The following is a 27,384-nucleotide window of genomic DNA, read 5'->3' on the forward strand; positions in this document are numbered from 1 at the left end:
TTCAGATGGTATTTAGTCTTTGTTAACATATAAGTTTACAAACACTTTACTTCCCCCCTGTGCCCACCTACTTTGCACCCGTGCTTCTTGATTAGCCGAGCCAACTGCAAAAGAATATCCTGCTTTGCTAAATATAATTCCTCTTCACTCTGCATAATCAAACATGTGTTAGCTCCAAAAAGGAAAAAAAAAAAAAAAACATTTTACCTAAATTCCAAAAGCTCAACATCTAGCATCCTACTTCTGCTTACAACTGTTGTATCTTCCATTTTCTTATTAAGATATTGTGTACTTTAGAAATTCTACCCTCTTATAACATTCTCCTTTCATTATTGCTTTGTAATGCTTGGTTTAAAAAAATTTAGTAACTCGGTAACTTTAGCTTGATTTTGACAAACAAAAAGGCTGCAATCAATTACTATGGAAGATCTTAAAATGGGTAAATCTTTATAATAATCAGGTGTTTTTCAATTTTTATTAATTATTCTGGTAGGATAAAGATATCATATGTGAAGTTAATGGTTTGAAATGTTTGAGGAAGTAGTAAACATATATACATACAGCCTGTTTTAGATAACATCCAATAGTAAGCTCAAAATAATTTCCCAATGAAACTTCACAATACGGCTGCTGTTCCTCCAAGTAAACATTTGGATTAGATCTCATCATGTTCGGTATTTCATCCGTTATCTTGCGCACCTTCTCCAACTCATCCTTTTCCACATAAATCTTTGAAACCATCGCATGCCATGGAGGCATGGGTTTGCTCACAAATACCTATAAAATTTAAAATTACTTTTCCCATTACATAAAAACTAATTTCACGGATGGATAGTCATGAAAAGACTCGATGCTCACCTCACCACAAAGCATGGAATATGGAACTATTGTGCTTTGCCGTGATTCGTTCATAATAACCTATAAAAAAAACACTTTATTATAACAAAAACAAAAAATAAATAAAGGGTAATGATCATGAGAGACTCGTTGCGTTCACCTGACCATAAAACCAGGAAGTTGGAACTGCTAAAGGACGGTTTGTGTCGGTAATCAATGAGGTGGTTATAAGTCCCATCTCAATAACCTGACATTTCAAATATCCAACCTGCACCCAAAATACTCGAAATAAGAACGAATTCATACAAGAGTTTAAATCAGGGAAAATTTGTTGACATACTTCTATATAATCTCCATTCGAAAAGGGTTTGTCTTTTAGTACTGCAAACCCATACATGATATTGTCAAGAAAACCTTTAGCTGCAAAAACAGCAGCAACCCCTAAAAAGGTAGAGTAACACGCATTCGATTTCAAAACTCCTAAAACAATACACATTTTAAGAAATTTATTAGTTGAAACTATATATATATATATATATATATATATATATATATATATATATAAAGGTTCAAATGAGAACCAAAAAAGGTTAAGAACTATAAGAACCTCTAATTTTAAATGTTTATAAAAGGTTTAGGGTTTAGGGTGTTTATAAAAGGTTTAGGGTTTTAGGGTTACCCTAAACCCTTTATAAACATCTAAAGTTAAAGGTTCTTATGGTTGTTAACCATTTTTGGTTCTCATTTGAACCAATATATATATATATATATATATATACACACGATGTTTCAACATGTGTATATAAATTTACCTTCTGTAGCAGAAATAAAATGCATAGCGACCTCCCAGGCTTTAGGTAAAGCCAAAGCAATAATAGCAACAAGGCCACACAAGCCATAAGGTGGTTGAGATGTTGAATCGGTTACATCTTTACGTGCATATGATGATGATGATGAATATACACGATGTTTCAACATGTGATTGGTTGCAACAGGAGAAGAAATTCTTAAGTTTGAATTTGATAAACGACATATCTTGTTGTTTGGTTTTGTACCAAAATGGATCTTAAAATTACTCTTGTTACTTGTACAAGGATTATACACCATACACCAAGGTTTTGATATCACCAACCTTATTCCACTCATTATTTAATCTTCTACCTATATCTATATCAATCAATAACATCAACAAAAACAATTATAAAACATAACAATAAAAATAGTAACATTAATATAAACTCAAAATACAACTACATTCTTCAAGTCAAACTAATACAAGATCACTTAAATTCTCAATCTATAATATGCTAATTACCCCGTGCATTGCAATCATAAAAACAATAATTCAATTGTAACAGAAATCAATAACTGTAGTCTCTCTTTTTAGCATTCTGCTTTCAAACAGCTATATACCAACAACAAACAAGCTAATAACTGAATACCCAAGTATTTGAAACGTTAAAGTTGATTAAAATAAAATAAATAGGCAAATAAAATGTTAGTATGCATCATGAGATATACCGAGAGCAGCCAAAATGCAAATGCAATTGAACGAAAGCAGGAAAAGATTGAAGAATATCGAACCTGAAGAGAATCTGTGGAGTGCGACGGCGATGGAAATCGTCGTAATAGGGCGGCAAGCAATCGGGAATCGCTTGAGGAGCGGACTATTGAAGAATGGAGGCGTGCTGTGTGTTTCTTTTGGTCTGTGTCGCAATATATCAACGAAACCTTAACTTTTTATTAGGTGCAGGGGTATATTCGTCAAACTTTTGTTTATATTATTTATTTAAACTTTGAATCCAATAAGTTAATGGCTTTATTATATTTGATATGGATAACTAATTACACTTTATCTATAAGTAGGTTAGTATGAGCATTGCATAGAAAACAACTATACAACTATGAATTTTTAGATATATGTTGTTTATATATTAAAAATGGTGTTTTGAACTTTGATATAATAATTCTTGTACTAGTTTAAAATAGAATATTGATTATTTTGAATTATATATATATATATATATATATATATATATATATATATATATATATATATATATATATATATATATATCAATCGTCTACTATTATAGTTATCTAAAACATCAAAAAAATTTGTTTTTAAATTTAACAATATAATCTTTTATATATTTTTACTTTTAGCTATTATTGTTGTAAGTTATTTGTAAGTTGCTTGTTTTGAAATTATAATGTTTATGAAAATAGTTTTACAAAATATTTTAGTTAATTTTGGATTACAATTTAGGTTTTACATTTAACACTCTAATTTATAACTTATACTCACTATTTACAAAATAGTCGTTGGATTTTCTACAAGTTTAAGTGAAAATTCTATCCAAGATAACATTTTAATAATATATTTAAATTAACAATTTAAGTATTATATACAAACTATTTAAAAGTTTTGAATTTAAACTGACGGTTCTTCACATACAACAATATATCAAAACTAATAACTTAAATATAATATGTTAAAAGTTGAAGACATAATTTTATACGTAGAAGTAAAATATGTTAACTTAATCGTTATTAGAAAGAAGTTGAAAAGTAATGGGAGTTTCAAATACATGTGGTGAAAAGAAAAATATTTCTTTCATACTTACATGGAAAATGTTACATATTCATGAATTTTAATTAGTTTTTTTTATTAAAGCAGTCCAAACAAACAATCATATTTAACATATCTAATTAAATATTATCTACATCACAGTATACGACATATGTTCGATAACATGTATTTGATATAATATATATTAACGATTAAACAACAACATACAATGATTGTATTAAAAGAATCCAAAAACCAAGAAAAATATAAAAAATAATTAGTATATAACAAACTTACGAATTAACAACTATAACATATCTCGAAAAGTGTTCATCAGACCTCAAACCAACGCAAAAACCTTTAAGTTTGTTTTCTTTGTGCGGTTTGTATGTGATTTGTATGCATGTTTATCCAAAAGATTGACATTTTTATAGCAAATGTTTCGTTAAGTGTTTATTAAACATAATATAAGTTATAAAACCTCGAGTGTTAAATAATTATTAAGAAGATTTTTGAGTTGTATTAGTTAAAAGAGGGGGGGGGGGGGGGGGGTTCAAATGAATGTGATTTTAAGAAAAATGTTTGCAAAATTACTTTTCCAAATAAAAACAAGTAACATATAAATCAAGTTAACCATCAAAAGTTAAGATTCTTAAATCACATAAAAGTAATTACCGTAACACCAAAAATCATGGTTTAAACTTTAAAATCAATCCAACTAACAAACGTCATAATCTAATCTTCTATTAACCTCTTCAACATATCTTTGTCATCTAAATCTAATATGTTTAATGCTTGTGCAATCTCTACATAAATTCAAAATGAAAATGTTGTTAGTCTTTAATAAAAAGTAATGATTGTATAAAAAAAAACAATGATTGTAAATTGTTTACCCAAAGTTATATCATCATCCATCAAGATGTGGTGAACATTGTCAATTATCGAATTTGTAGACTTTCTCACCCAATCTTGGTGCATAACAAAGCTTCAACTATCAACATTGACAAACTAGTCTGATACTCACTTACAACTCTACCACATGTGTGCTAAACGCAGACTCAGACGCCACACTTGAGATTTGTATTGCCAGTATGTATAACAACAAAAGAATTAAATTGTAACGGCATTAGTTTAAAAAGAAATTATGAAAGACAAAAAGAAATTAATCACCTTTTGCCATCCGGGCAACTATCGGGAACCTAATCCCATTTACTCTCCACCAACTGAGAATTCAAAAATCTTTCTTTTTATTTCACTATATTCTCTTTCAAATAGGTTCGTAACTCATTATCCATTGGATCAGAATTGCTACCGCCCATAATGAAAATCGCCAAAAAAAACCTTTATCATCATCACAATCAATGACTATTTGACTCGCATCTTGTTGAGAAGACCCACTATTGTCAAATCTTTCCAAGTAGCTCATAAATAAATTATTCATCCTATTCTCAACCACTCAGACCATTTAACGTGATTTTATGTCTATATTCGTCGGGGTCAATGGCAATTCCATGTACCTAATCATAAATAAATTATTCATCCGGGCAACTGGAGGCAATACACCTCTTAGTAAATAAATTATTCTTTATTTTGATAACTCCTAAGAATTCTCTCAAACTCCTTCAACACTCAAGCTTCATTCCTTCAAGGAAAATTTCTAGAATTTTTGTAAGTGTTCATCCTCTTTTACTAGTGATTCTTCATATTATTCCTAAGACTTCCTTATATTTACACATAGAATTATTCTTAGGATTTTCTAAAGTTCAAAGAACACTTCCAAGTGCTGGAACTTGGAAACTCCTTACACCTCTTCAAATCTCCAGCAAACTAAACCAAGGTGAGCTTCATACCCCACCTTTTTCCTAAGTTTTTATTGATTTTGAGGGAGAGTACAAGCCACCTCTTGTTCTAAATTCTTGAATGATTGCATGTATACGTGTGTTTGATATGTGTGTTGAAATATTATCATTTTTTTATATAACTCTCTGTGAACCTGAGGTTTCACAGAACCCATGAAAATTAATAATATTTAATCACTACATGAACAATACAATTTACAAAATGATCCTCCCAAGTTTTTGGGGGTGTTCAACATGTACCCTTTATCCATGCTTTTCATAACTAGAGATAAAAGTTGCAGAAATAGACCTTGAATTGTTGACACTAAGTCTAGAATTTCGAAATTTGAACTTTTTGTTCCATAAATGACTATTTGCGAATTGTTAAGGGGTTATTTATGAAATTTTGATATAAGTAAGTTCACTAAGAATATATGCAAATAGAGCCTTTATGACAGAAAATTTTGCATGTCATAAAGCTGTTGTCATAACTTCACACAAGTCATAGTTTTACACAAATCAAAACTTGACATTTCTCCTGATACAGATGAAATTAATGACGATTAAACTGGTAGGTTACAATTGAATCTGATTTTGGAAAGTTTAAATTTGATAAAGAAAATGTGTAAGTTATCAAAATATATTTTTTTATGGATATAAGGAAAATACAAATTTAAATTTGATAAATAAACGTGTAAAATAGAAATGCTTGAAATATTTTTGGATGGAAAATCGGGATCATTAAAAAAAGTTATATAAGGAAAACATAAATTTAAATTGGGTGAAATTATACATCAAATTAATGACGATTAAATTGGTAGGTTACGATCGGAATCCGATTTTGGAAAGTTTGAATTTGATAAAGGAAGCCCGTAAGTCGTCAAAATACAAATTTTAAACTTGGTGGAACATATAAAAATAATACATATAAAGTTATAAAAACCCGACACAATAAAAAAATAAGATAAAGCAACATAAAAAAATCTTTCCTGATAAATAAGAATCATTTTGCCAGATATCATTTTCTCGTTCATTTTGCCACATGACAATTTTTGATATTTTTGAATTAACTAATTTTCACTTGTCATTATTCTATATTTTTCAATTATTTAATAACGTTACTTAATTATATTGTTATAGGGTTTGCGGTTTCCCATGATTGAGATATGACATTTCAAAGACGGGGACAAATTAGCGAAAAATGATGAAGTAAGACCTTTGGCTTTTTAAATAAAAAACCACATACGCACATTGCTATTAACTAAATATGCTAAAAACAAAATAGAAATTACAATGCACTTTGTATCGACTGAACACAGTACAACAACTCAAAACAAATTTAGAGATTACAATTCAAAAGATTATAGATTAAAGTCAAAATATATTGCTTTTAACTAAAGTTGTTAAAAACCAAGAATTATGGGCAAATATGTCAAATTAATAGCAGTATAATATTGATAATTAAAAACACTGAAGGGTAAATGGTAGTTTTTAATCATCAACTACTGTGCAATCATAACAATATCAGAAAATTTTAATTACATAAGACATACATACAGTTAATCAAAAGTCGTTGGGCTTTTCTCATGGGCATTTTATCAAACATGTAGAGTGAAACACCAAATGCAAGGTTAAAAAGACAAAAATAAAAGATTGAAAAACTAATACTAATATTTATAATCAAGATTATCATGCATTCAAAAATCACAATCAAATACAACACTAATGAGAATCAAAAAATCGAATGCAGTTAATAAAAATTAAGAACATCATATTAAAGAAGGAATATGGATGACGAACGTGTTGTAAAGGGTGATGATGTTCGAACGTGATGCTGCAAAGGGTCTAAAAAATATAATGTACGAACAACACATGATTTATACATAACTTTCAACAATGATTACGGAAAGGGTATCAAATTTCGAATTCTTTGAGTCTTTGAAATTTAGCGACCATATACTATAATCTTGTAGATACGTTTCATATAATAGATGTGAATTGAAAGAATATAGAAAGGTGTCAGCTAAGAACGTGATTTTAATTTGGAAGGAACAAACTTTACTTTCAAAAATTATGATGAGGTTTAAATGATTTAAATATATTCCTTTTATAAGTAACGTTAACATTGAATCAGTTAGTCAAGCTTTCAAATTTAATCAATATTATTTTTATTAGGATGACATCATCAAAATGATCCAATGTTGAAATTAATCAAGGAAACACAATAGTGGCACTAATTGTTGAAATTAATCAAGTATAATATTGATAATTAAAAACACTGAAGGGTAAATGGTAGTTTTCAATCATCAACTACCGTGTAATCCAAACAATCTCAGAAAAATTTAATTACGTAAGACATACATACATACATACAGTTAATCAAAAGTCACTATGCTTTTCACATGGACATTTTATCAAACATGTAGAGTGCAACATAAAATTCAAGGTTAAAAAGACAAAAGTAAATGATTGAAAAAATAATGCTAACAATTTATAATCAAGATTATTCATGCATTCAAAGATCACAATCAAATACAACACTAATGAGAATCAAAAAAATCGAATATAATTAATAAAAATTAAGAACATCATATGAAAGAAGAAACGTGGATGACGAGCGTGATGTTGCAAAGGGTGATGTTGTTCGAACATGATGCTGCAAACGGTCTGAAGAAAACATAATGTACGAACAGCAACACATGATTTATACGTAACTTTCAACAATGATTATGGAAAGGATATCAAATTTCGAATTCTTTGATTCTTTGAAATTGAGAAACGATATCTTGTAATCTTGTAGATTCATTTCATATAATATATGTGAATTGAAAGATTGAAAGAATATACGAAAGGTGCAACTAAGAATGTGATTTTAATTAGGAATGAATCAAATTAACTTTCAAACATTATGATGAAGTTTAAATGAGTTGAATACATTCCTTTTATAAAGGACGTTAACATTAAATCAGTTAGTGAAACTTTAAACTTTCGTCAATACTAATTTTACTTTATTTTATTTTAGGATGACATCATCAAAATGATCCAATGGTTGTTGACGGTGATGTCACCAAGTTTCTCTTTTAATATATATATATATATATATATATATATATATATATATATATATATATATATATATATATATAAAGATGCTTGTGCAATCTCTACATAAATACAAAATGAAAATGTTGTTAGTCTTTAATAAAAAGTAATAATTGCATCAAAAAAGAACAAAGATTGTAAATTGTTTACCCAAAGTTATATCATCATCCATCAAGATGTGGTCAACGTTGTCAATTATCAAATTTGTTGACGTTCTCACCCAATCTTGGTGCATAACAAAGCTTCAACTATCAACATTGATAAACTAGTCTGATACTCACTTACAACTCTACCACATGTGTTAAACGCAGAATCGGACACCACACTTGAGATTTGTATTGTCAGTATGTATAACAACAAAAGAATTAAATTGTAATGACATTAATTTAAAAAGAAACTATGAAAGACAAAAAGAAAGTAATCACCTTTTGCCATCCAGGCAACTGTCGGGAACCTAATCGCATTTACTCTCCACCAACCAAAAATTCACAAACCTTTTTTTCTATTTTACAGTATTCTCTTTCAAATAGGTTCGTAACTCATTATCCATTGGATCAGAGTTGTTGCCTCCTATACAAAGAAAATCGCCAAAAAAAACCTTTATCATCATCACAATCAATGACTATTTGACTCGCATCTTGCTGAGAAGACCCACTATTGTCAAATCTTTCCAAGTAGGTCATAAATAAATTATTCATCCTATTCTCAACCTCTTAGACCATTTAACGTGATTTTATTCATCCTATTCTCAACCTCTTAGACCATTTAACCCGATCATTTTTTTAAATGCATGTAACAAAAAAGATGATTTGGTGGTAGGATCAAGCAAAACCGCAAATTACCTAAAACCGTTCATCTTGTTGTAGGTGTAGAGTTTGGTTTTGTTGTGATGATACATAATTGTTGTGAAGATATTCAATCAAAGTCTTATAGTCATAATGTCGAAGGTTGCCTTGTTGTCTATATCGAAGTTTACGTAACTTCAATATATCAATATATTTCATATAGCACTTATGTTTTCGTACTTAAATGCCGAAGTCTCTATGTATGTTTTGGGTCTATTGATAGCACTATAAATAGTGTTGTAGCATAGTTTATAAAGAGGGATTTTTTTTTTAACTTACTTTTGTACTCTGTAATCTTGCTGCCTTCCATTCTTAATTAAGCTAAGCCCGAATTATTTACATTATGTGTTCATTTACTTTAGCAATCATAACTTGATTGAATTCATGACTCATCAAGTGGTATCAGAGAACATGAATCATAAAATCGTTTGGAGAATTTTATTCACGTTTTCATCTGTTGATTCAATCTTTCTGAATTCAACACTTTCGACATTTGAGAAGCATTTTTTCTTCGTGCGAACTTTGTGATTGCACGATTTTGCAATCAAGTTTCAATCAATCTGATTTGATTTCAATCCAATTAGATTTTCTCATTCTCTCTACACAAATTGATGGCTAACTTAAATGTTAATATGATGATGAACTTTGCAAATCTTCTTGGATCTTCCACAAAAACCTTAATGTTGCTTCCAAAATGTTACGATCAATGGGCTGATCGTATGAAAGATTATCTAAAGTGAATCGATGAAGATTTGTGACATCTAATCAGAGATTGTCCATTTTGTGCAACTACATTTGAAGTTGTTGGTACAGTTGCCCAAAATGAAAACATAACTGCCACACGATTAAAGAAAGAAGTGAATGACAAAAGGTGTATCCGTGAACTGAGAGGTGTAATGCCTCCAGTCGTTTACAACTATATCATGAGTTGTAAAACTGCTCAAGAGATCTGGAATATTCTGAAGGAGAATCTTCAAGGCAATGAACAAACTAAAAAAAGCTCAGTAACCCAATGTCTCTCTGAGTTATCTGAATTCAAGCAGAAATAGACGAAGTCAATTAAAGCCTACTATGATTGATTCAACGACCTAATTTACAAATTTTCAAGGTGTAATATTGTTCGATCAGTTCTGGAATTCAACATTAAATTCATTCAAGGTTTGAGGAAGGAGTGGAAAACATTTGTCTTATTATCAAAACTCAAGAGAAATTTAATTCATACTCTCTATCGAACCTTTACAACATCTTGAAAGCATATGAACTTGAAGTGAAAGAAATCGCAGAAGAAAAGGACAAAGTTAGTTTTGGTGGTCCTTTATCCTTGTTTCTTATGTCGAAGATGATGAGAATGAAGAAGGATTTATTGTAAACTCAGATGATGAGGCTGTGGCTTGCTATTCTAACAGTAATGTCAAAAAGTTTTATTATGACACCCATTTTCCACAATAGATCGATTGAGGGCTTAGAGGGATCAAATGTAAGGTTTTTGAGAAAAACCTTGTGCCATGACGATGTGAATGAGGTACCACGACTTGGAATTCCAAATGCATGAAACGCGTATCTGGATGGCCACCACAACATGTCAAGTGGAAGGTCACGACATGGCAGCGGCTGCAGCCCAGGCCCATGATTTTTAGGGTTTATTCCATATTTAAGAACCTAATCTCAAGGATTAGGGCATCCTTTTTAGCCTCCAACCCTTTATTGGATTAGATGTCTAAGTAATGACTAAATTGGTGTACTTGAATTGAAAGCAAAGTCCTTTTGGGTTGCCCTCAACCTAGTAATTGGATAGAATGACTTTTAGAGAGAGAGAGAGGAAGAGAGAGAGAGAGAGACTGATTAATTAATTTATTATATGATTAATAAACTAATTAGAAATCAAAATCAATGATTTATTAATATATTATGAGAATAATATATTAATTAGAAATATAATTATTTACATATAATTAATCAAAAATGAACTAAAATTAATTTTAGGATTAATTAGATTAATTAAAAGTATAGGGACTAAAGGTGACAATGTTCAAAAGTTTAGCATTGAGGAATTCCAAAACCTTCCCATAGAGGGGACAGTTTTGGTAGAGATTCCAAAGGGTTCTTGGAAGTCTTTGGGAGCAAGTAAAGGGGATAAGGGTTATCCAAGGAAACACGCATTATCCTAAGCTCCTTATATACCTATATAAACCCCTATGGCTCCTCATATTTTCAGCTATCACATCCCTTAGAAGAGAATTTTGAAATTTACCATCCCCTCTTCTCTCTCTTCAAGTATCCTAGTTACTAAGGTTACGTGTGAACCATCAGAGACACGAGATTTCTGGTGTTAGCTTCCAATAGTTCTTTTGAAGATTGGTTTGATTTATTTTTCTACAACAAATCAAAAAGGTAGGTTTCTTCCCTTAGGAACATCGATTTCTTAGGTTTATGGTAGTCTGTTCAAATTCAAAAGTATGTTTCCTTTATGTGAAAGACATAGATCATTTAGGTTGCATGTGCCTAAATTTTAAATTGTTAAGTATTTTCCGCTTTATGCATTGCTGTTGTAACCTATAAAACCTATCAGTGCAGGGCTATTGGTGTGCCTTGCATTAATCGTACATTTGTTGAATGAACAAAACTTTTTTAGGAAAATCGTTGCTCACGACATGACATGCTTCTTTCATGACGTGAGCATAGTCAGATCCGAATTTTTGGATTATCTTGACTAATTTGATTTATGTGGTTGGTAATTGGTAATTATCTATTTGCATATATATCTGCTAAAAATCCGATTTTTGCCGATTTTAGATAATTAATTGAAACCCTAAATATTATGAGATATCATTAAACTTGATAAAGATTAATTATATGATTAACTAAGATTATCCTTATGGATCTTGTTATTAATTTGATTAAATGTTTTAATTAAAGGATAATTATAAAATCCATAAATGGTTTAAATTTAATTAAATTAAAAAGTTTTAATTTAGATAATTAAAAGATTAAACCTTGTATTTTCGAAAGTTAAAATACACCTTATATGTGTTCTATTAAAAGTTTAATTTATTATATGTATAAGAAAAGTTACGCAAATCAATAGTAGGCCTCATTCACGAAACCATGATATAAAGAGGGTATAGGGAAGTAGCCTATATAATGGCCATTGAATGGGTGTCTACTCTTACCCACCGCCCTCCTGTGTGGTGGAAGGTCGTTATCCGAACAGGTTTGATAAGACATAATCTCATTAATAAGTATAATGATATAAAGTAATTAAACTATTTTTAAATCCCAGTGTTAGTTACTTTAGAAAAAAATATGAAAAGTATGTTAATTAATGAAATTGCACATTATGCTCTATATGTAGTTACTAGAGCGTAAATCCTGGAATTCCCTCACCAACTGTTGCACCTCGATAGACGATGCAAACTCCTGATCAAATCTCCTCACAAACTCCTGCCAGGTCATCTCAGCCACACCCGCTTCCCCCACCTCGCGGGTAACCTCATCCCACCAATCCCTGGCTCAGTCCCTCAACATACAAGATGTGAACCCAACCTTTACCGCCTCGGGGTAAAGGCTCGTGCGCTGGGCATTCTCCATGTTTTCCACCCAATGTCGACTCGTGATGGGGTCTTTGATCCTAAAGACCTCGGGCGCCACACACGCCATGAACTCCTGGAACGAGGGAGTTCGGGCCCCAACCTGGCTTGCGGCAATCTCGGCTCGAAAAGACCTGAGCTGCTCCTCCATGATCTCCATCATACCCTCCTTGACGGTCCTGAAAAGCACTGTGGTAGCGTCAAGAATGCCACGAGTCACCTCGGATGCAATAAGATCGCACAACCTCTCATCAATGGGCTCTGCACCGGAGCCCAACCCAGATCCTGATCCTGATCCTGAACCTTGAGTGATCATCACCATCTTCCACTGAAAATACCACAAAACAAAATGATAAATATATCCGAAAGGGAACCCCCCTCGTCATCACTAGTCTCCTTAGAGCTTTCAGGTTTAACATTACTTCGGGTACAGGTCTTGTGCTTTCAGTAGTATGGGCCCAATACTACCTTCCACACCGACCTACACCTTTCCCGAGGCTCTACATAAAATTCAAATTCGCCCTAACACAAAACATGACCTTAGAATGCTACATAACTCAAACCCTAGGCTACCCTAAGATTTCCTCAATTCTCATCAACCAGAACTCAATTCAATCATAATAGGTTGCTCTATGCATGCAAATTATACACAGAATAGGATCAAATAGATTGTCGAATAAAAGACTCTACCCTAGGACCACAACTAGACAAGGAACAAGAAGTAAGGCTAGATCAATTATTCTAAGGCTATAAGATCCTAACCATATACAATTTTTAAAGCATACACATAGCAAAATCCATCCGATTATCACATTCCAAATATCAATATAGCATGGCTAACATATTTGGGAAACACTTACTTGAGATCGGTTGATTACACGCATTGCACTTTCCCTTGTTCTTTCAAGAAATCGGTTTTAAGAAGTTTTTAACTTTTGATTTTTGAAAAACAATTTTACCATTTCCTCAGTTTGAGGTCTGACACACCCGAGAGTGTGTCCTAATCCCTCAAACCAAGGCTTTGATACCAACTTGTAATAACCCAATTTTTCCAATAAAATTATTCATTTAATTAACAACTCATATTCATGAATTATAAAATTCCAATCACAAATTGTTCCCAAAAATCCAAATCATCAAATAAGTTATTCAAAATATTCGAGTATCCATATTAAAATGTCGGGGAGTGCATGTCGCGCCATCACGCTAGGCCCTTGCCCTTAGATCCCGAAGTACCTGAAACAACTGGCAAACTGTAAGCTAATGCTTAGTGAGTTCCCCATAACATACCACACGTAATCCACATAATCACATAATCCAAATAAGCCACATAAGCCATGCATACAAACATATGAGGATGTCAGGGAAACCCTCCAAGGTCTTACACCAAGTGCCATAGGAACCCCCATATGGTCTTAGCCCACTGTCGAGGGAACCCCCACATGGTTTTTACTACCTGTCATGTGAACCTGTAACGCCCAATTCCTGGTATGTATTTAACTAAAAATTTATTCATTTTTGTGAAGGGACTCGACGAGTTGGAGGCCCCAAACTCGTCAAGTAGGAATGGTATTGGATGCGAGTGGCGAAGTCCAGACGACGAGTTAGGGAGCCTCAACTCGACGAGTAGGACTGCCAAAATGAAATCCTAATTTTTAGGGCTTGGTACCCGATTTAACCTCCTTAACTCCCATAACTTGGCCTCACCTTCAGTCTCCTTTGTCCCAAACCCTATCCACGAAACCCTAATCAACTTTTGAGTGTTTTGAGCCATTTGGTGCAATTCTTTGTGATTTTGAAGCTTGAAGAAGGAAGGAAAGCTTGGAGGTTCAAGAGAAAGTCAGTCGATCTAGAGTTCAAGCTGCATTTTGGGCTCATTTGAGGTATAAAGCTTATACCTTGGCTTTTTATTGCTTAGATCTCCTTTAGGGTTGGATTTTACCCTTTTTAAACCATATTGAAGTCATTTTTGAGATTGAGTGTATCATGAAGTTGTAACTTCAGATCCAGAGCCTTTGAGGGACTCCATGGCATAAAGATGCAAACTTTATGGCCATGGGAGTCCCATGCATCTTGTTAACCACTTTTTAAAGCCTTTTCAGCTAAATAATCCATGCATGAACGTAAAGTTAGAAACTTTACGTGATATATCGACCCTAGGGAACCATATCTATGTTTTGGATGCATTGAACCTAACTAAAATCGACTATATGGATTTGGTATATGGGGGACTCGATGAGTTGTTCATACGGCTCGGCGAGTTGGGGCATGGTCCCCTAACCTTTTCTATTACGAAGTAAAGTCGTTGAGTCTAGGAGATGACTCAGCGAGTTAGACATGGCTTTTGGGCTTGTAGATTGAAGAACTCGACGAGTTCAATGAGAAACTCGGCGAGTTGTGAGCAAAATGTCCCGATTATGTAAAGGAAGGACTCGACGAGTTCAAGGAAGGACTCAACGAGCTGAATGGAAAATTATTGATGCTGTTGATAGGAGGAACTCGACGAGTTATGGAAGAACTCGTCGAGTTGGATCGCGATTTCAGCGTTTTCTGATATATGAAACTCGACGAGTTGATGGACCAACTCGGAGAGTTGAGTCAACCCAGAATGTTGACTTTGACCAGAATATTGACTTTAACCAGAGAGTTGACTTTGACTTGGACTTTGACCTGAGTTGACCCTTAAAAGGGTTATGAGTATGGAAGGGTAACTAAAAGAAATTGTTATGTGTAGGGGGTTTGTGAGGAGTTGATCCCAGTACCAAGGAAGGTTCAACAACAACGCGGCATTGAGGTGAGTTACCTTCCAATAGAAGTGGGTTTAAGGCCACAATGTCGGCCCACTGGTAGGAGTTGTTTGTGGATGATTGTCTTTGTGATAATTGTCCGGTTTGCCACTATCTGTTATGTATTATGTGTTTAACATGATATGGTATTATTTATCTGGTCGATAGGACCAAGGGGTAGGTCGGACACCCCGATATGTCTGACAGTATGATTATGTTTTTGATTTGTTAGTATGTAGTAGTGGTAGGGTTGAAATAGTCCCCGAAACCGATTGAGATATACTAAAGGGTAGGTCGGGCACCCATATATGCCTGACATGGGGTAGGTCGACCACCCTGGTATGCTTGATAGTGGGGTAGGTTGAGCACCCCGGTATGCTCAGAAGGGTAGGTCAGGCACCTAAATATGCCTAGCATAGGGTAAGTCGGGCACCCCGGTATGCCTAACAGTATGTGATTGTATGGTATATGGTATGATGGGGGAACTCACTAAGCTTCATGCTTACGATTTTCAGTTTTGGTTTCAGGTACTTCTTATTCGAAAGGAAAAGAGCCGACTTGACTGCAGCACATCACACCAGGATTTCCGCACTTATGTTCCTTGGGATTTATACTCTGACATTGTTTTATCATGACATGTTTTGATTATGGATACTTGATTTTATTATAAGTTGTTACTATGGTTGTTTTCAAACAAATAGTTTTATAATTAGTAAATCAAAAATGAAAATTTTTGTCATGATTTTTGGGATGTTACAGAATTCCCACATGGTTTTAACTAATTGCCATGGGAACCCCAACATGGTCTTAACTAATCAAAATAAATGTCATACAAGCCATACATGCAAACATATAAGGATGTCATGGAAACCCTCCAAGGTCTTACACTGGGTGCCATAAGAACCCCCACATGGTCTTAGCCCACTGCCATGGGAACCCTCACATGGTCTTCATACAAATAAATAACACATTGATAGCACATTCGCAAATAACCACTATCGCTAATAACATGGGTCGGTATTGGTGCCTTCGACCCATTGGTATGGTGAAGAGACTCACCTCAAATGTGAAATGTAGCTGAATAGGTCCAAGCTCCGAGTATCAACTCTGTCAAATCCCTAAACATAAACAACTACTTAGATTCAATTCAACCCTTAAAAGTCAACCTTGGTCAAATTCAAAGTCAAAGTCAAAGTCAACGCTCCAATTTGACCCAACTCGTCGAGTTACCCTTTAACTCGTCGAGTCCACCCCAAAGCCAAAATCACGATATTGCGATCCTACTCGTATAGTTTTCCTAGAACTTGTCGAGTTCCTTCCGTTTTTTAACAGAATCGGGCAACCTCAACCCAACTCGTCGAGTTCACCTATGAACTCGTCGATTTCTCCAATCTGCCAAACCAATTAATGCATTAAGCCATTTTTCTTGAATCCAAAGGCTCCAAACCTCAGATCCCTTCCATTATGATGTCTTAAAAGGGTAAAGTTTCCAACTTTACCCCCAAGGATCATCCATAAGGCTTCAAACTCAAACCCTAATTCCTTTAAGGAAGGTCTTGACCCATTAAGCCCTTAAACTCTCACTCTAACGTCCCAAAACACAGATATGATGTCCAAAGGTGGACAAATCACATAAAGTTTCTAACTTTACGTCCATGCATGCTTGAAACACTCTCTAAGATCCATTTTAGGCTTCATAATGAACCTATGGAAAGCATGGGACATGGAGGTCATTAAAGTTTGCAACTTTAAGCCTCAAGAGGTCATTTAAGGGTCAGATCTACTCCATCAACCCCTGGAAACCTCTTTATTTTGGACAACTCATCCAATGTCCCAAAACTCCAGCTAACCTTTAGGAAAAGGGATCTGGATGGATATAAGGCAAGGTGTCGAATTATACCTCAAAGAGACTAATTCTAAAGAAGAGATTTTGGATCTACACTAATTCTTCCAACCCAATTGCTCCTAGCTTCAAGCTCCTTCTAAAGAATCAGCAAAACCACTCTTTTAAGCTCACCACACTCAAGATGCAAGATGGAATACGAATCTGGGGTTTCTCTAGACAAGGAGGCTGGTAGGGAGGCCAACCAAGAGAGTTAAGTCCTTTATATAAGGTGAAAAACCCTACAATTAAGGTTTCATCTTTGGCCATCAACTCGTCGAGTTGGGGCTCCCAAACATGTCGAGTTGGATCCTTAAACTCCGCGGCCAAGAAGATTCCTACACGACGAGTTGGAGCTCCCCAACTCGTCAAGTTCTAGCCCAAATCCTTAAAAATGTTGAGAAATGAATAATACATGGACCAAGCGTTACATCAAGAGTATTCAACGTTCATGAGGCATTGACCACATGTATTTGACTTAGTCTATTCTCTTTTCAACAAGCCTTAAGTTCCTGCATAAGTTTTCACAGAAAATACGGTGGCAGACCAAGCTAATAAATAAATCCAAGATCTTGGGTTTTCCTGGTATGTTAGTACACATTTAAGATATAAAAGTAATGAGTCAAAATTTTTACCCACAACAAACCCCAAGACGAAGAAAGATAGTTTGCTCTAAAAGTTGACCCATGAACCCTAAAGATAGTACCTTGTGGAAACTTGCCTGATGATCAAAGTGAATCACTATTTGCATTAGAAAAGATACATATCTCACATATGTAGTTATCGCAGTCAAAAATATAATAGCGGTCATCGGCCGCTATTTGAAATCACAGTTCTTACGGTTGTATAGCAGTGGTATAACGTTTTTTATATTATGTAGAATTTATATATATTAGTGTATTAATCAATTAATCATACTTTAACGTTCAATCAAATCCAGTTAATTAGTAAATCATATTTCACATATCATAATTAGTCAATCAACGTTCAATCAAATCCAGTTAATTAGTAAATCATATTTCACATATGATAATTAGTTAATCATAATTTACAGGCCGGTTACTAAAGTCACAAATAATCGTACTTTAACACAATTAACAAGAAAACATAAGAAATAATTAGAATTTTATCATAGTTCAACGCAATCATAGTTAGAATATAAAATGATTGAGCAATTAGACAGTTAATCATACAGTACTTCAAGTCTTCAACACAGTTAACAAGATAAAACATGTGGTTTCAATAGAAGTGATCACAATCACGAAATCACAATTTTATTCAATGGAATGGAACAAAAGTTTTGGTTTGGGCTAAAAAATGACAATTTTATTCAATGGAATCCACTTTCTAAATCTAGAAATTTCTAACTCCCTAGATCACACCACATCACATCGGTGAAATCCACTTTCTAAATCTAGAAATTTATAATTCCCTAGATCCCGGATTGAAGATTTATGGGGGTAATTGTTATGGGTAGAGTTTTCACCTTACCATTTATATCTTAAAACTCGAACTAACATCCCGGGCAAGACAAAGATCTTGGATATAATCAGTATCTTGTACAATAGTTTGTAGCCCAATAATATGATAATTTAATTTAAAATATAGAAAAATGAAACATGCACACATAACATTGCAATATGACACAATTTACGAAGGTTATTTAAGTTTATATTTAAAACCCAATTAAGATGCTCTAGAGTCTTGTCATCTTGTTAGCATAAGTTGACAACCAAATGCTTTCAGTCACGGATGCAGGCACATAGGATTGATATGATACACGATCCCAAACTGGCCTCATATCAGAATCGAAGCTTAACCGGTACCGATTAAGCATATATGGTCCGACACTAGTTCTATGATTTTGGAGAAAATGATATTAAGTTATTTGCTTCCGATACCATGGAAAACCCAGGAAAAAAGCAATCCCAAATGTCAGCATGTTTTGAATTGGTATTGTTTTCCATTCATGTTTGATTTTCATTCCTTAAATATACATGAACTTCACATAGTAATAGAAGAATTCTTGGTCTCCATGTTCAAATAACTGAATAGGAAGATTACAACTAATTCAAATACTTCCTACAACAAGAAAACAAGAGCAAAATTAATCCACTAAACAAAAACAAATTGACCCTAATTAGCAAATACCAATTATTAAGAGGAGAGGGATTCAAAGGCTATGCTGAGACAAAATTTCCGATCTCCCATTTCCAAGTACAATTTGAGGTCCTCAAGTCATACACTTGAGTGCTTCCTGGTTCAACTTCTACTTCCTATTGAGAGACAAAACAAGAGCATGACATCTTAGAATTAGATCAACAAATCAAAAAAGGTTTTTAGCTTTTTATACCCAACTAATTCGATGACATCTTGCAAAACAAGCAATAATACATTATTTTTTGATTTGAATATGAGAATTCAAAATTTGAAACAACAATTAGAAAATTGACAATCTTAGTTTTTCTTCAACTCACAACAGTGGCGGAGCTTCAATATTTCATTTTTTTTGGGGATAATTTGTATAAAAATTTGTGAACAGGGGGCATAGTCAAAATTTTATATTTTTGGACTAAATATGTATAAAGTTAAAGCACAAGGACTATTAATGCCAAAAATATCAGGGGGGCCACAACCCCCCCCCCCCCCCCCCCCAGCCCTTGAAAAGATCCGCCATGACTCACCAGAATCGCAAAATCGGGAACCATAAATAGGAGAATATGAGAAATCATAAAATTGAAATCAGATTTAGAAATTGGGATTAGGTCTATTTAGAGATGGCAGTGGACTCTTCGATCTTCTACATTGCTCGTGTCCTAGGCGTCGATTGGCAATCAGCCAATCAAAAATGCCGATTACATCTCTATTTGGTAGATTCAATAATTTTCGCGCCCACGCTTTGCGCTTGTCTTTGCCTCCGGTGTCATCTCGCGTCTGTGTCATAAAATCAGTGTAATAGGCTAAAGATTTTGGGCCAAACTAATACATATACAACTACTTGCTGTAGTAAACTGATGCCCTGATATTTGCTGCCCTGGGCCTTAGCCCATCTTGCCCAGGTATTGGGCCGACCCTGCCAACCACCACAGACCTTACTCCTTTCTTCCGTTTTCGGTTTTCCTCTTGCTTTGGGCAGAAAAAATTGAATCAATCAAGCACAAGCACAGTGGTACCGACAAATCTAATCGAACTTGATCGATTGCAGTAGATTTACAATAGATGAGAATACGAGAGAGATTTAGGATGAGAAATCAAGAATAAGGATTAAGGAATAGAAATCGGACCAAGAGAGATGAGATAGTTTAGTTTCAGTCAAAGTACACAGAGCTTACAAGAGTTGGAGGAAGGCGGCGCTGGAGGAGGGGCAGGGCTGAAGAACAGCGACAGTGGCGGAAGGTTGTGATCAAGCGCTGGCGGCACCGGTGGCCGCAAGGAGAAAGCCGATCGTCAACGTGAAATATGAAGAAGATGAGCAGAGGCATTCGAAGGTCGACGTGAGATACGCTCCAGCTTTAAACCCTAGAATGGAGTGGAAGGGGAGAAAGGGAAAAGGTGTGAGAGATGGGAGCCGGGACATAATTAAGCAGGAGAGCAAAACTAGCCAAATATTTGAGGGAACGAAGCGACTAATTTGGGGAATTCCTACGGAACCGCGACGGGACCAAAAAAAAATTATCAAAAAAATCGGCAGGATTCAAACTGAGTTAAGCGGCATATATGTTTTTCATCTTACCACTAAGCTGGGCATGCCACATCCATATGTAAGACCTCCATAAACATTTTTATACAATGTCAACTTCCTTTCATTTCCTTTATTATTATTATTATTATTATTATTACTACTATTATTATTATTATTATTATTATTATTGGTATTGTTATTATTATTTCATTATTATTATTATTTCATTATTATTATTATTATTATTTCATTATTATTATTATTATTATTATTATTATTATTATTACTCCCAATATTATAATTTTTCATTAACAACCATACTAATAGTGATAATAATAATAATACTAATAAAAATCATAATAATATATGATAATTGTAACGAATGTGTTGAACACACAAACAAACGATTAAACGAAAAAAAATACGTTTAACACATCAACAAGATGATGATGGTGATGGTGATGGTGATGCGGTGGCGGTGGTGATGGTGCTGATGATGGTGATGGTGATGGTGGTGGTGGTGGTGGTGATGGTGATGGTGGTGGTGGTGGTGGTGGTGGTGGTGATGATGGTTTTGGTGTGATGGTGATGGTGTGATGTTGATGTTGATGTTGATGTTGATGTTGATGGTGATGGTGGTGGTGGTGGTGGTGGTGGTGATGGTGATGGTGATGGTGTGATGGTGTGATGGTGTTGGTGATGGTGATGGTGATGGTGATGTTGATGGTAGTGGTGGTGATGGTGATGGTGATGGTGATGGTGGTGGTGGTTGCGGTGATGATGATGATGATGATCATGATGATAATGATGGTGGTGGTGATGGTGATGATGATGATGATGATGATGATGGTGGTGATGATGGTGATGATGATGATAATGTATATGAGTTTGTGAGATGTATGTGAACGTATTCATAAGCATTATAGTGTGAAACCACCAAACGAGTAATGGATCACGTATGTGCACACGACTTTATAAATAATATTAATTGCTATAAATTGGTGAAAATATAGATAATTATATATAATTGAGGTGTGAAAAAAACGGAGCGAAAAAAATGACGTATGGTGCCCGAAAAATCAAAAATAAGAAAAACCCGTAGCAAATCCGTAGCTAATTAGCTACGGAATAGCTACGAAATTTTAACGGAAAGCATATTCCATAGCTAATCCGTAGGTAATTACCTACGGATTAGCTACGGAATATGCTTTCCGTTAGAATTCTGTAGCTAATTAGCTACGGGTTTTTCTTATTTTTTATTTTTCGGGCACCAGACGTCGCTTTTTTCGTTCCATTATTTCACACCTCTATTATATATGATTATTTATATTTTCACCTGTTTATAGCTATTAATATCATTTATAAAGTCGTGTGCACATACGGGATCCATTGCTCGTTTAGTGGTTTAGCACTATAATGTTTATGAATATGTTCACATACATCTCACAAACACGTATACATACACATATACACGTACACATACCACAACTCATTCATGTATATAAATATACATATACAAACATAATCCATCACAAGTTGGTGAAAAGTATTGGTATTACAATGTTAAACTGTGAAACGAGTACTTGATCCCGAAGGGGCACACAACTTTATGAACGATATTAATAGCTATAGGTTGGTGAAAATATAGATAATCATATATAATAGAGGTGTAAAAAAACGAAGTGAAAACAACGACGTTTGGTGCCCGAAAAATCGAAAATAAGGAAAATCCGTAGCTACTTAGCTACGGATTAGCTACGGAATTCTAACGGAAAACATACTCCGTAGCTAATCTGTAGGTAAATAGTATCTGTAGGTATCCCGTAGCCATTCCGTAGCTAATTAGCTACGGATTAGCATCTGTAGCTATTCCGTTACTAAATTAGGGCATCCCATTCTGTAGCTGATCCGTAGCGATTCTGTAGCCATTTTCCATAGGAAAACCCCATGTTTTCTAGTAGTGTCAACACAGTTAGCAAGATAAAACATATGTGGTTTCAATAGAAGTGATCACAATCACGAAATCACAATTTTATTCAACGGAATGGAACAAAAGTTTTGGTTTGGGTTAAGAAAAGACAATTTTATTCAATGGAATTGCATAAAAAACATTTTTTTTGTGTAAAATAGCCGGTGGTGACCTTGAAGAATGTGAGCTGATTAAAGTTTGAATGAATTCTCTGTGGGTTTATACATGCGAATCTCAACCATTCAAAACCCAAACTTCCAAAGATAATTGACAGGTAAGATTGATCCCAGAAAAATAGGTCACATCACATTAGCGTAATCCACTTTCTAAATCTAGAAATTTCTAACTCCCTAGATCCCGGATTGAAGATTTATGGGGGTAATTGTTATGGGTAGAGTTTTCACCTTACCATTTATATCTTAAAACTCGAACTAACATCCCGGGCAAGACAAAGATCTTGGATATAATCAGTATCTTGTACAATAGTTTGTAGCCCAATAATATGATAATTTAATTTAAAATATAGAAAAATGAAACATGCACACATAACATTGCAATATGACAATTTACAAAGGTTATTTAAGTTTATATTTAAAACCCAATTAAGATGCTCTAGAGTCTTGTCATCTTGTTAGCATAAGTTGAAAACCAAATGCTTTCAGTCACAGATGCGGGCACATAGGATTGATATGATACACGATCTCAAACTGGCCTCATATCAGAATGGAAGCTTAACCGGTACCGATTAAGCATATATGGTCCGACACTAGTTCTATGATTTTGGAGAAAATGATATTAAGTTATTTGGTTCCGATACCATGGAAAACCTAGGAAAAAAGCAATCCCAAATGTCAGCATGTTTTGAACTGGTATTGTTTTCCATTCATGTTTGATTTTCATTCCTTGAATATACATGAACTTCACATAGTAATAGAAGAATTCTTGATCTCCATGTTCAATTAAATACCAATAGTAATAGAAGAATTATTTGCATTCATGTTTCTTCCAAAAGCACCCATATTTTATGTTTGATTTATAACTATGCCATCTTGATTATAATTGTAGTTGATTCTTTTGCCTTCAAAATGTCTTACCTAGTAACGTCTTATGACCTTCCATTGCCTTCTTCTCTTGGATTTGTATTTATATCGACGATTGGATGTTTTAATTCAATAAAGCAGAAGAATTGCCTTCTTCTCATTTTTCTATCAACAAGCTAAACCAAAAGCAATGTACATAAAAGGTTTCTGTTAAGGTTTTGCGATTACTCGAAAGAAAGAAAATCTAGTTCATATCTAGGTAGGCCCCATGCTTCTTCATTATCTGAATCGCCTGCCTAAAGATATCATACTTAGCTGAATAAAACTCGTCTTCACACTGCATAATATAAAATAGGCATAAGAAAATTTTAGATGAATTCTAGAAATTCAACATCTACCATCTTACTTTCTACTTATTTGTATATTCTAGCATCCTACTTTCATTTCTTCCTTTGAAAAATCATCCTTACTATATCTATATTATCTATTTACAAAGACTTATATATAACATAAAAAAAGTTGAAAGTTTAATGCTATTATTAGGTAGATTTACGAAATATAATGTCTTGATAAAAAAAATATTATTTGGTAATGGAGGCAAATTATGATTTGAAATGTTTGAGGAAGTATGCTATACGTACCCCCTCTTTTAGTTTGCATCCAATAGTAAGTGTGAAACCAAGAGGGTCCACTTGAGAAAGATAACAATACGGCTGCTCTTGCTCCAAGTAAATGATTGAGTTAGACTTCATCATGTTTATTATTTCCTCTGATATCTCGGGGATCTTCTCAATCTCATCAATGCTCAAATCAATCTTGAAAACCATCGCATGCGCTGGAGACCCAGTTATGTTCACATAATCCTATAAAAGAGGGCAAAAAACTTTATCACAAGGGTAGTAATATAAAACTCGATAAACAAAGAATATGAACCCAAAATTTGTACTTAACCAACAAAAAGACTTTATAATGACATAATAACTTTCAAGGGTAACGATGAAAGACCTGTCCACTAAGCCAGGAAGTAGGAAGTAATGCACGACGGTTTTCCTCAGTAAGCAATGAGGTCGTTATGAGTCCCATATCAATAACCTCACCTTTCAAATGTCCAACCTGCAAAAAAAACACTCGAAATAAGAACAAATTCATACTCATACGAAAGATAAAATATATCAGAAAGCTTATTTACGTACTTCTATCATATCTCCAATTGAAAAGGGTTTGTTACGTAGTAATGCAAACCCACGCATGATATTGCCAAGAAAGCTTCTAGCTACAAAAACAGCTGCAACCCCTAGAAAGATATAGTAACACGCATTTGATTTCAAAACTCCTGAAAAAAAATAAATACAGATTATGAGAAATTTTGTAGTCGTATTTCTCAGTATATTATATCATTAAAAAAAGGGGGGACAAGGCAAGGCAGATAAAGTTACCTACCTTCCGTAGCAGAAATAAAATGCATAGCGGCCTCCCAGGCTTTAGGCAAAGCCTAACCAATAATAGCAACAAGGCCATACAAGCCATAAGGTGGTTGAGATGTTGAATCGGTTACATCTTTACGTGCATATGATGATGATGATGATGATGATGAATACACACGATGTTTCAACATGTGATTGGTTGCAACAGGAGAAGAAATTCTTAAGTTTGAATTTGATAAATGACATGGGATTAAGTCCATCTTATTGTTTGGTTTTGTACCAAAATGGATCTTATTGCTTGTACCAAAATTACTCTTATTATTTTCACCTGTACAAGGATTATACACCCTACACCAAGGTTTTGATATCACCAAGCTTATTCCACTCATTATTCAATCTTCTACCTATATCTATATCAATCAATAACATCAACAAAAACAATTATAAAACATAATAATAATAACATTAATATAAACTAACTACATTCTTCAAGTCTGTCAAACTAATACAAGATTACTTAAATTCTCAATCTATAATATGCTAACCCCGTGCATTGCAATCATAAAAACAATAATTCAATTGTAACAGAAATCAATAACTGTAGTCTCTCTTTTTAGCATTCTGCTTTCAAACAGCTATATACCAACAACAAACAAGCTAATAACTAAATACCCAGGTATTTGAAACGTTAAAGTTGATTAAAATAACATAAATAGGCAAATAAAATGTTAGTACGCATCATGAGATATACCTACCCTATGCAGAATTAAATCAAACCACAGAAACATTAAAATATTTACAATTACATTTTGTTCTTCACTTTGTTCCTTCACCAGAAAAGATACATTTCGGTTATATGAATTTACAGGGTTTTTGGCTAAGCTTATTAAAAGTGATTTTAACTTTTTAACTTATATTTAAAACAGAGTTTTTTAAAAATGTGTTTGGCTAACCTTATACCGTGTCAAAACGCTATCAGCTGATAAGCCATTTTTAGTGTTCGGCAAAAAAAAAAAAAAAAAAAAATGCTTATATGTGTAAATTTACCAAAAAGGGCTTCCTTTTATATTATGACTTATTTTTCTTATTATAACTAACATTTTCTTTTTAAACTAATAGCAATTGTTTAGGCTTAAGTTTCTTTTTCGATATACCACCATCAACAAGATTATCATGGTTGGTGTATCACATAAGCATCTTAGAGGGTGTTTGGCTTGGCTTTTTAAACCTCAAAAGTTCTTTTTGGAAAAGTTACAAAAAGTCAGGATTTCTTGACTTTTCCAAAAAGTTCTTTTTGCTTATGTAAAAACTTCAAAAGAAACCATTTTGCCAAACATACTTTTGGCTTTGAAAAGCCAAGCCAAACACCCCCTTAAGATCATCATTCAAAACAATGTCTACGTTCCAGTTATGAACACAATCTGTATGTCCCTGTTAACAGTAGCAATTGCAGTTTCACATATACACATAACCTATTGCAGTTTCACATATACATCTACAGGATTGAAGAAAATCGAAAGAAGGAAAGAATTGAAGAAAAGCACACAGATTTCGATTACAACAACTAATATGATTTCCATTTCAACTGAAATCAGGGGAAAAGGTAAAACCTAGAGCAGCCAAAATGCAAATGCAATTGAACGAAAGCAGGAAAAGATTGAAGAATATCGAACCTGAAGCGAATCTGTGGAGTGCGACGCCGATGGAAATCGTAGTGATAGGGCGGCAAGCAATCGGGAATCGCTTGAGGAGCGGACTATAGAAGAATGGAGGCGTGCTGTGTGTTTCTTTTGGTCTGCGTCGCAATATATCAACGAAAC

At 33.8% G+C, this 27,384-nt stretch overlaps 2 protein-coding genes and 1 long non-coding RNA gene across 4 annotated transcripts; all 3 read right to left on the reverse strand.

The window, feature by feature from the left end:
- LOC111896276 (mechanosensitive ion channel protein 1, mitochondrial) lies at window positions 1-27,384 on the reverse strand. Of its 2 annotated transcripts, XM_052770328.1 has the most exons (8): window positions 27,238-27,384; window positions 25,710-25,974; window positions 1,650-1,784; window positions 1,178-1,317; window positions 998-1,105; window positions 859-918; window positions 562-777; window positions 1-149 (listed from the first exon to the last, which is right to left on the reverse strand). In XM_052770328.1, exons 2-8 carry the CDS (start codon window positions 25,951-25,953, stop codon window positions 36-38), a joined length of 1,017 nt encoding a protein of 338 aa, XP_052626288.1. In that variant the 5' UTR covers window positions 25,954-25,974; window positions 27,238-27,384; the 3' UTR covers window positions 1-35. The 2 variants fall into 2 exon arrangements, with proteins under 2 accessions (XP_052626288.1, XP_023748077.1); XM_023892309.3 differs by lacking the exons at window positions 25,710-25,974; window positions 27,238-27,384 and adding an exon at window positions 2,422-2,532 and having other exon boundaries at window positions 1,650-2,004.
- On the reverse strand, window positions 19,465-20,919 carry LOC122197315 (uncharacterized). The gene is made up of 2 exons (XR_006190440.2): window positions 20,782-20,919; window positions 19,465-19,725 (listed from the first exon to the last, which is right to left on the reverse strand). It is a non-coding gene; the product is annotated as an uncharacterized LOC122197315 (long non-coding RNA).
- On the reverse strand, window positions 24,329-25,716 carry LOC111896421 (mechanosensitive ion channel protein 1, mitochondrial). The gene is made up of 5 exons (XM_042901052.2): window positions 25,581-25,716; window positions 25,334-25,473; window positions 25,146-25,253; window positions 24,782-25,003; window positions 24,329-24,477 (listed from the first exon to the last, which is right to left on the reverse strand). The coding sequence occupies exons 1-5, from the start codon at window positions 25,603-25,605 to the stop codon at window positions 24,385-24,387; spliced, it is 588 nt and encodes a 195-aa protein (XP_042756986.1). The 5' UTR covers window positions 25,606-25,716; the 3' UTR covers window positions 24,329-24,384.

Source organism: Lactuca sativa, chromosome 4, assembly GCF_002870075.4.
Source record: "Lactuca sativa cultivar Salinas chromosome 4, Lsat_Salinas_v11, whole genome shotgun sequence".
NCBI classification, from domain to species: Eukaryota; Viridiplantae; Streptophyta; class Magnoliopsida; order Asterales; family Asteraceae; genus Lactuca; species Lactuca sativa.

Coding starts and splice junctions, on each gene's coding strand:
- LOC111896421 (XM_042901052.2), bottom strand. CDS start 25,605: ATGCATTTTATTTCTGCTACGGAAG. Junction 25,254..25,333: donor CAATTGGAGATATGATAGAA/GTACGTAAATAA, acceptor TTTTTTTTGCAG/GTTGGACATTTGAAAGGTGA. Junction 24,478..24,781: donor GATGCAAACTAAAAGAGGGG/GTACGTATAGCA, acceptor TATATTATGCAG/TGTGAAGACGAGTTTTATTC.
- LOC111896276 (XM_052770328.1), bottom strand. CDS start 25,953: ATGAGTGGAATAAGCTTGGTGATATCAAAACCTTGGTGTAGGGTGTAT. Junction 1,318..1,649: donor TTTTATTTCTGCTACAGAAG/GTAAATTTATAT, acceptor GTATTGTTTTAG/GAGTTTTGAAATCGAATGCG. Junction 919..997: donor CTTCCTGGTTTTATGGTCAG/GTGAACGCAACG, acceptor TTTTTTTTATAG/GTTATTATGAACGAATCACG.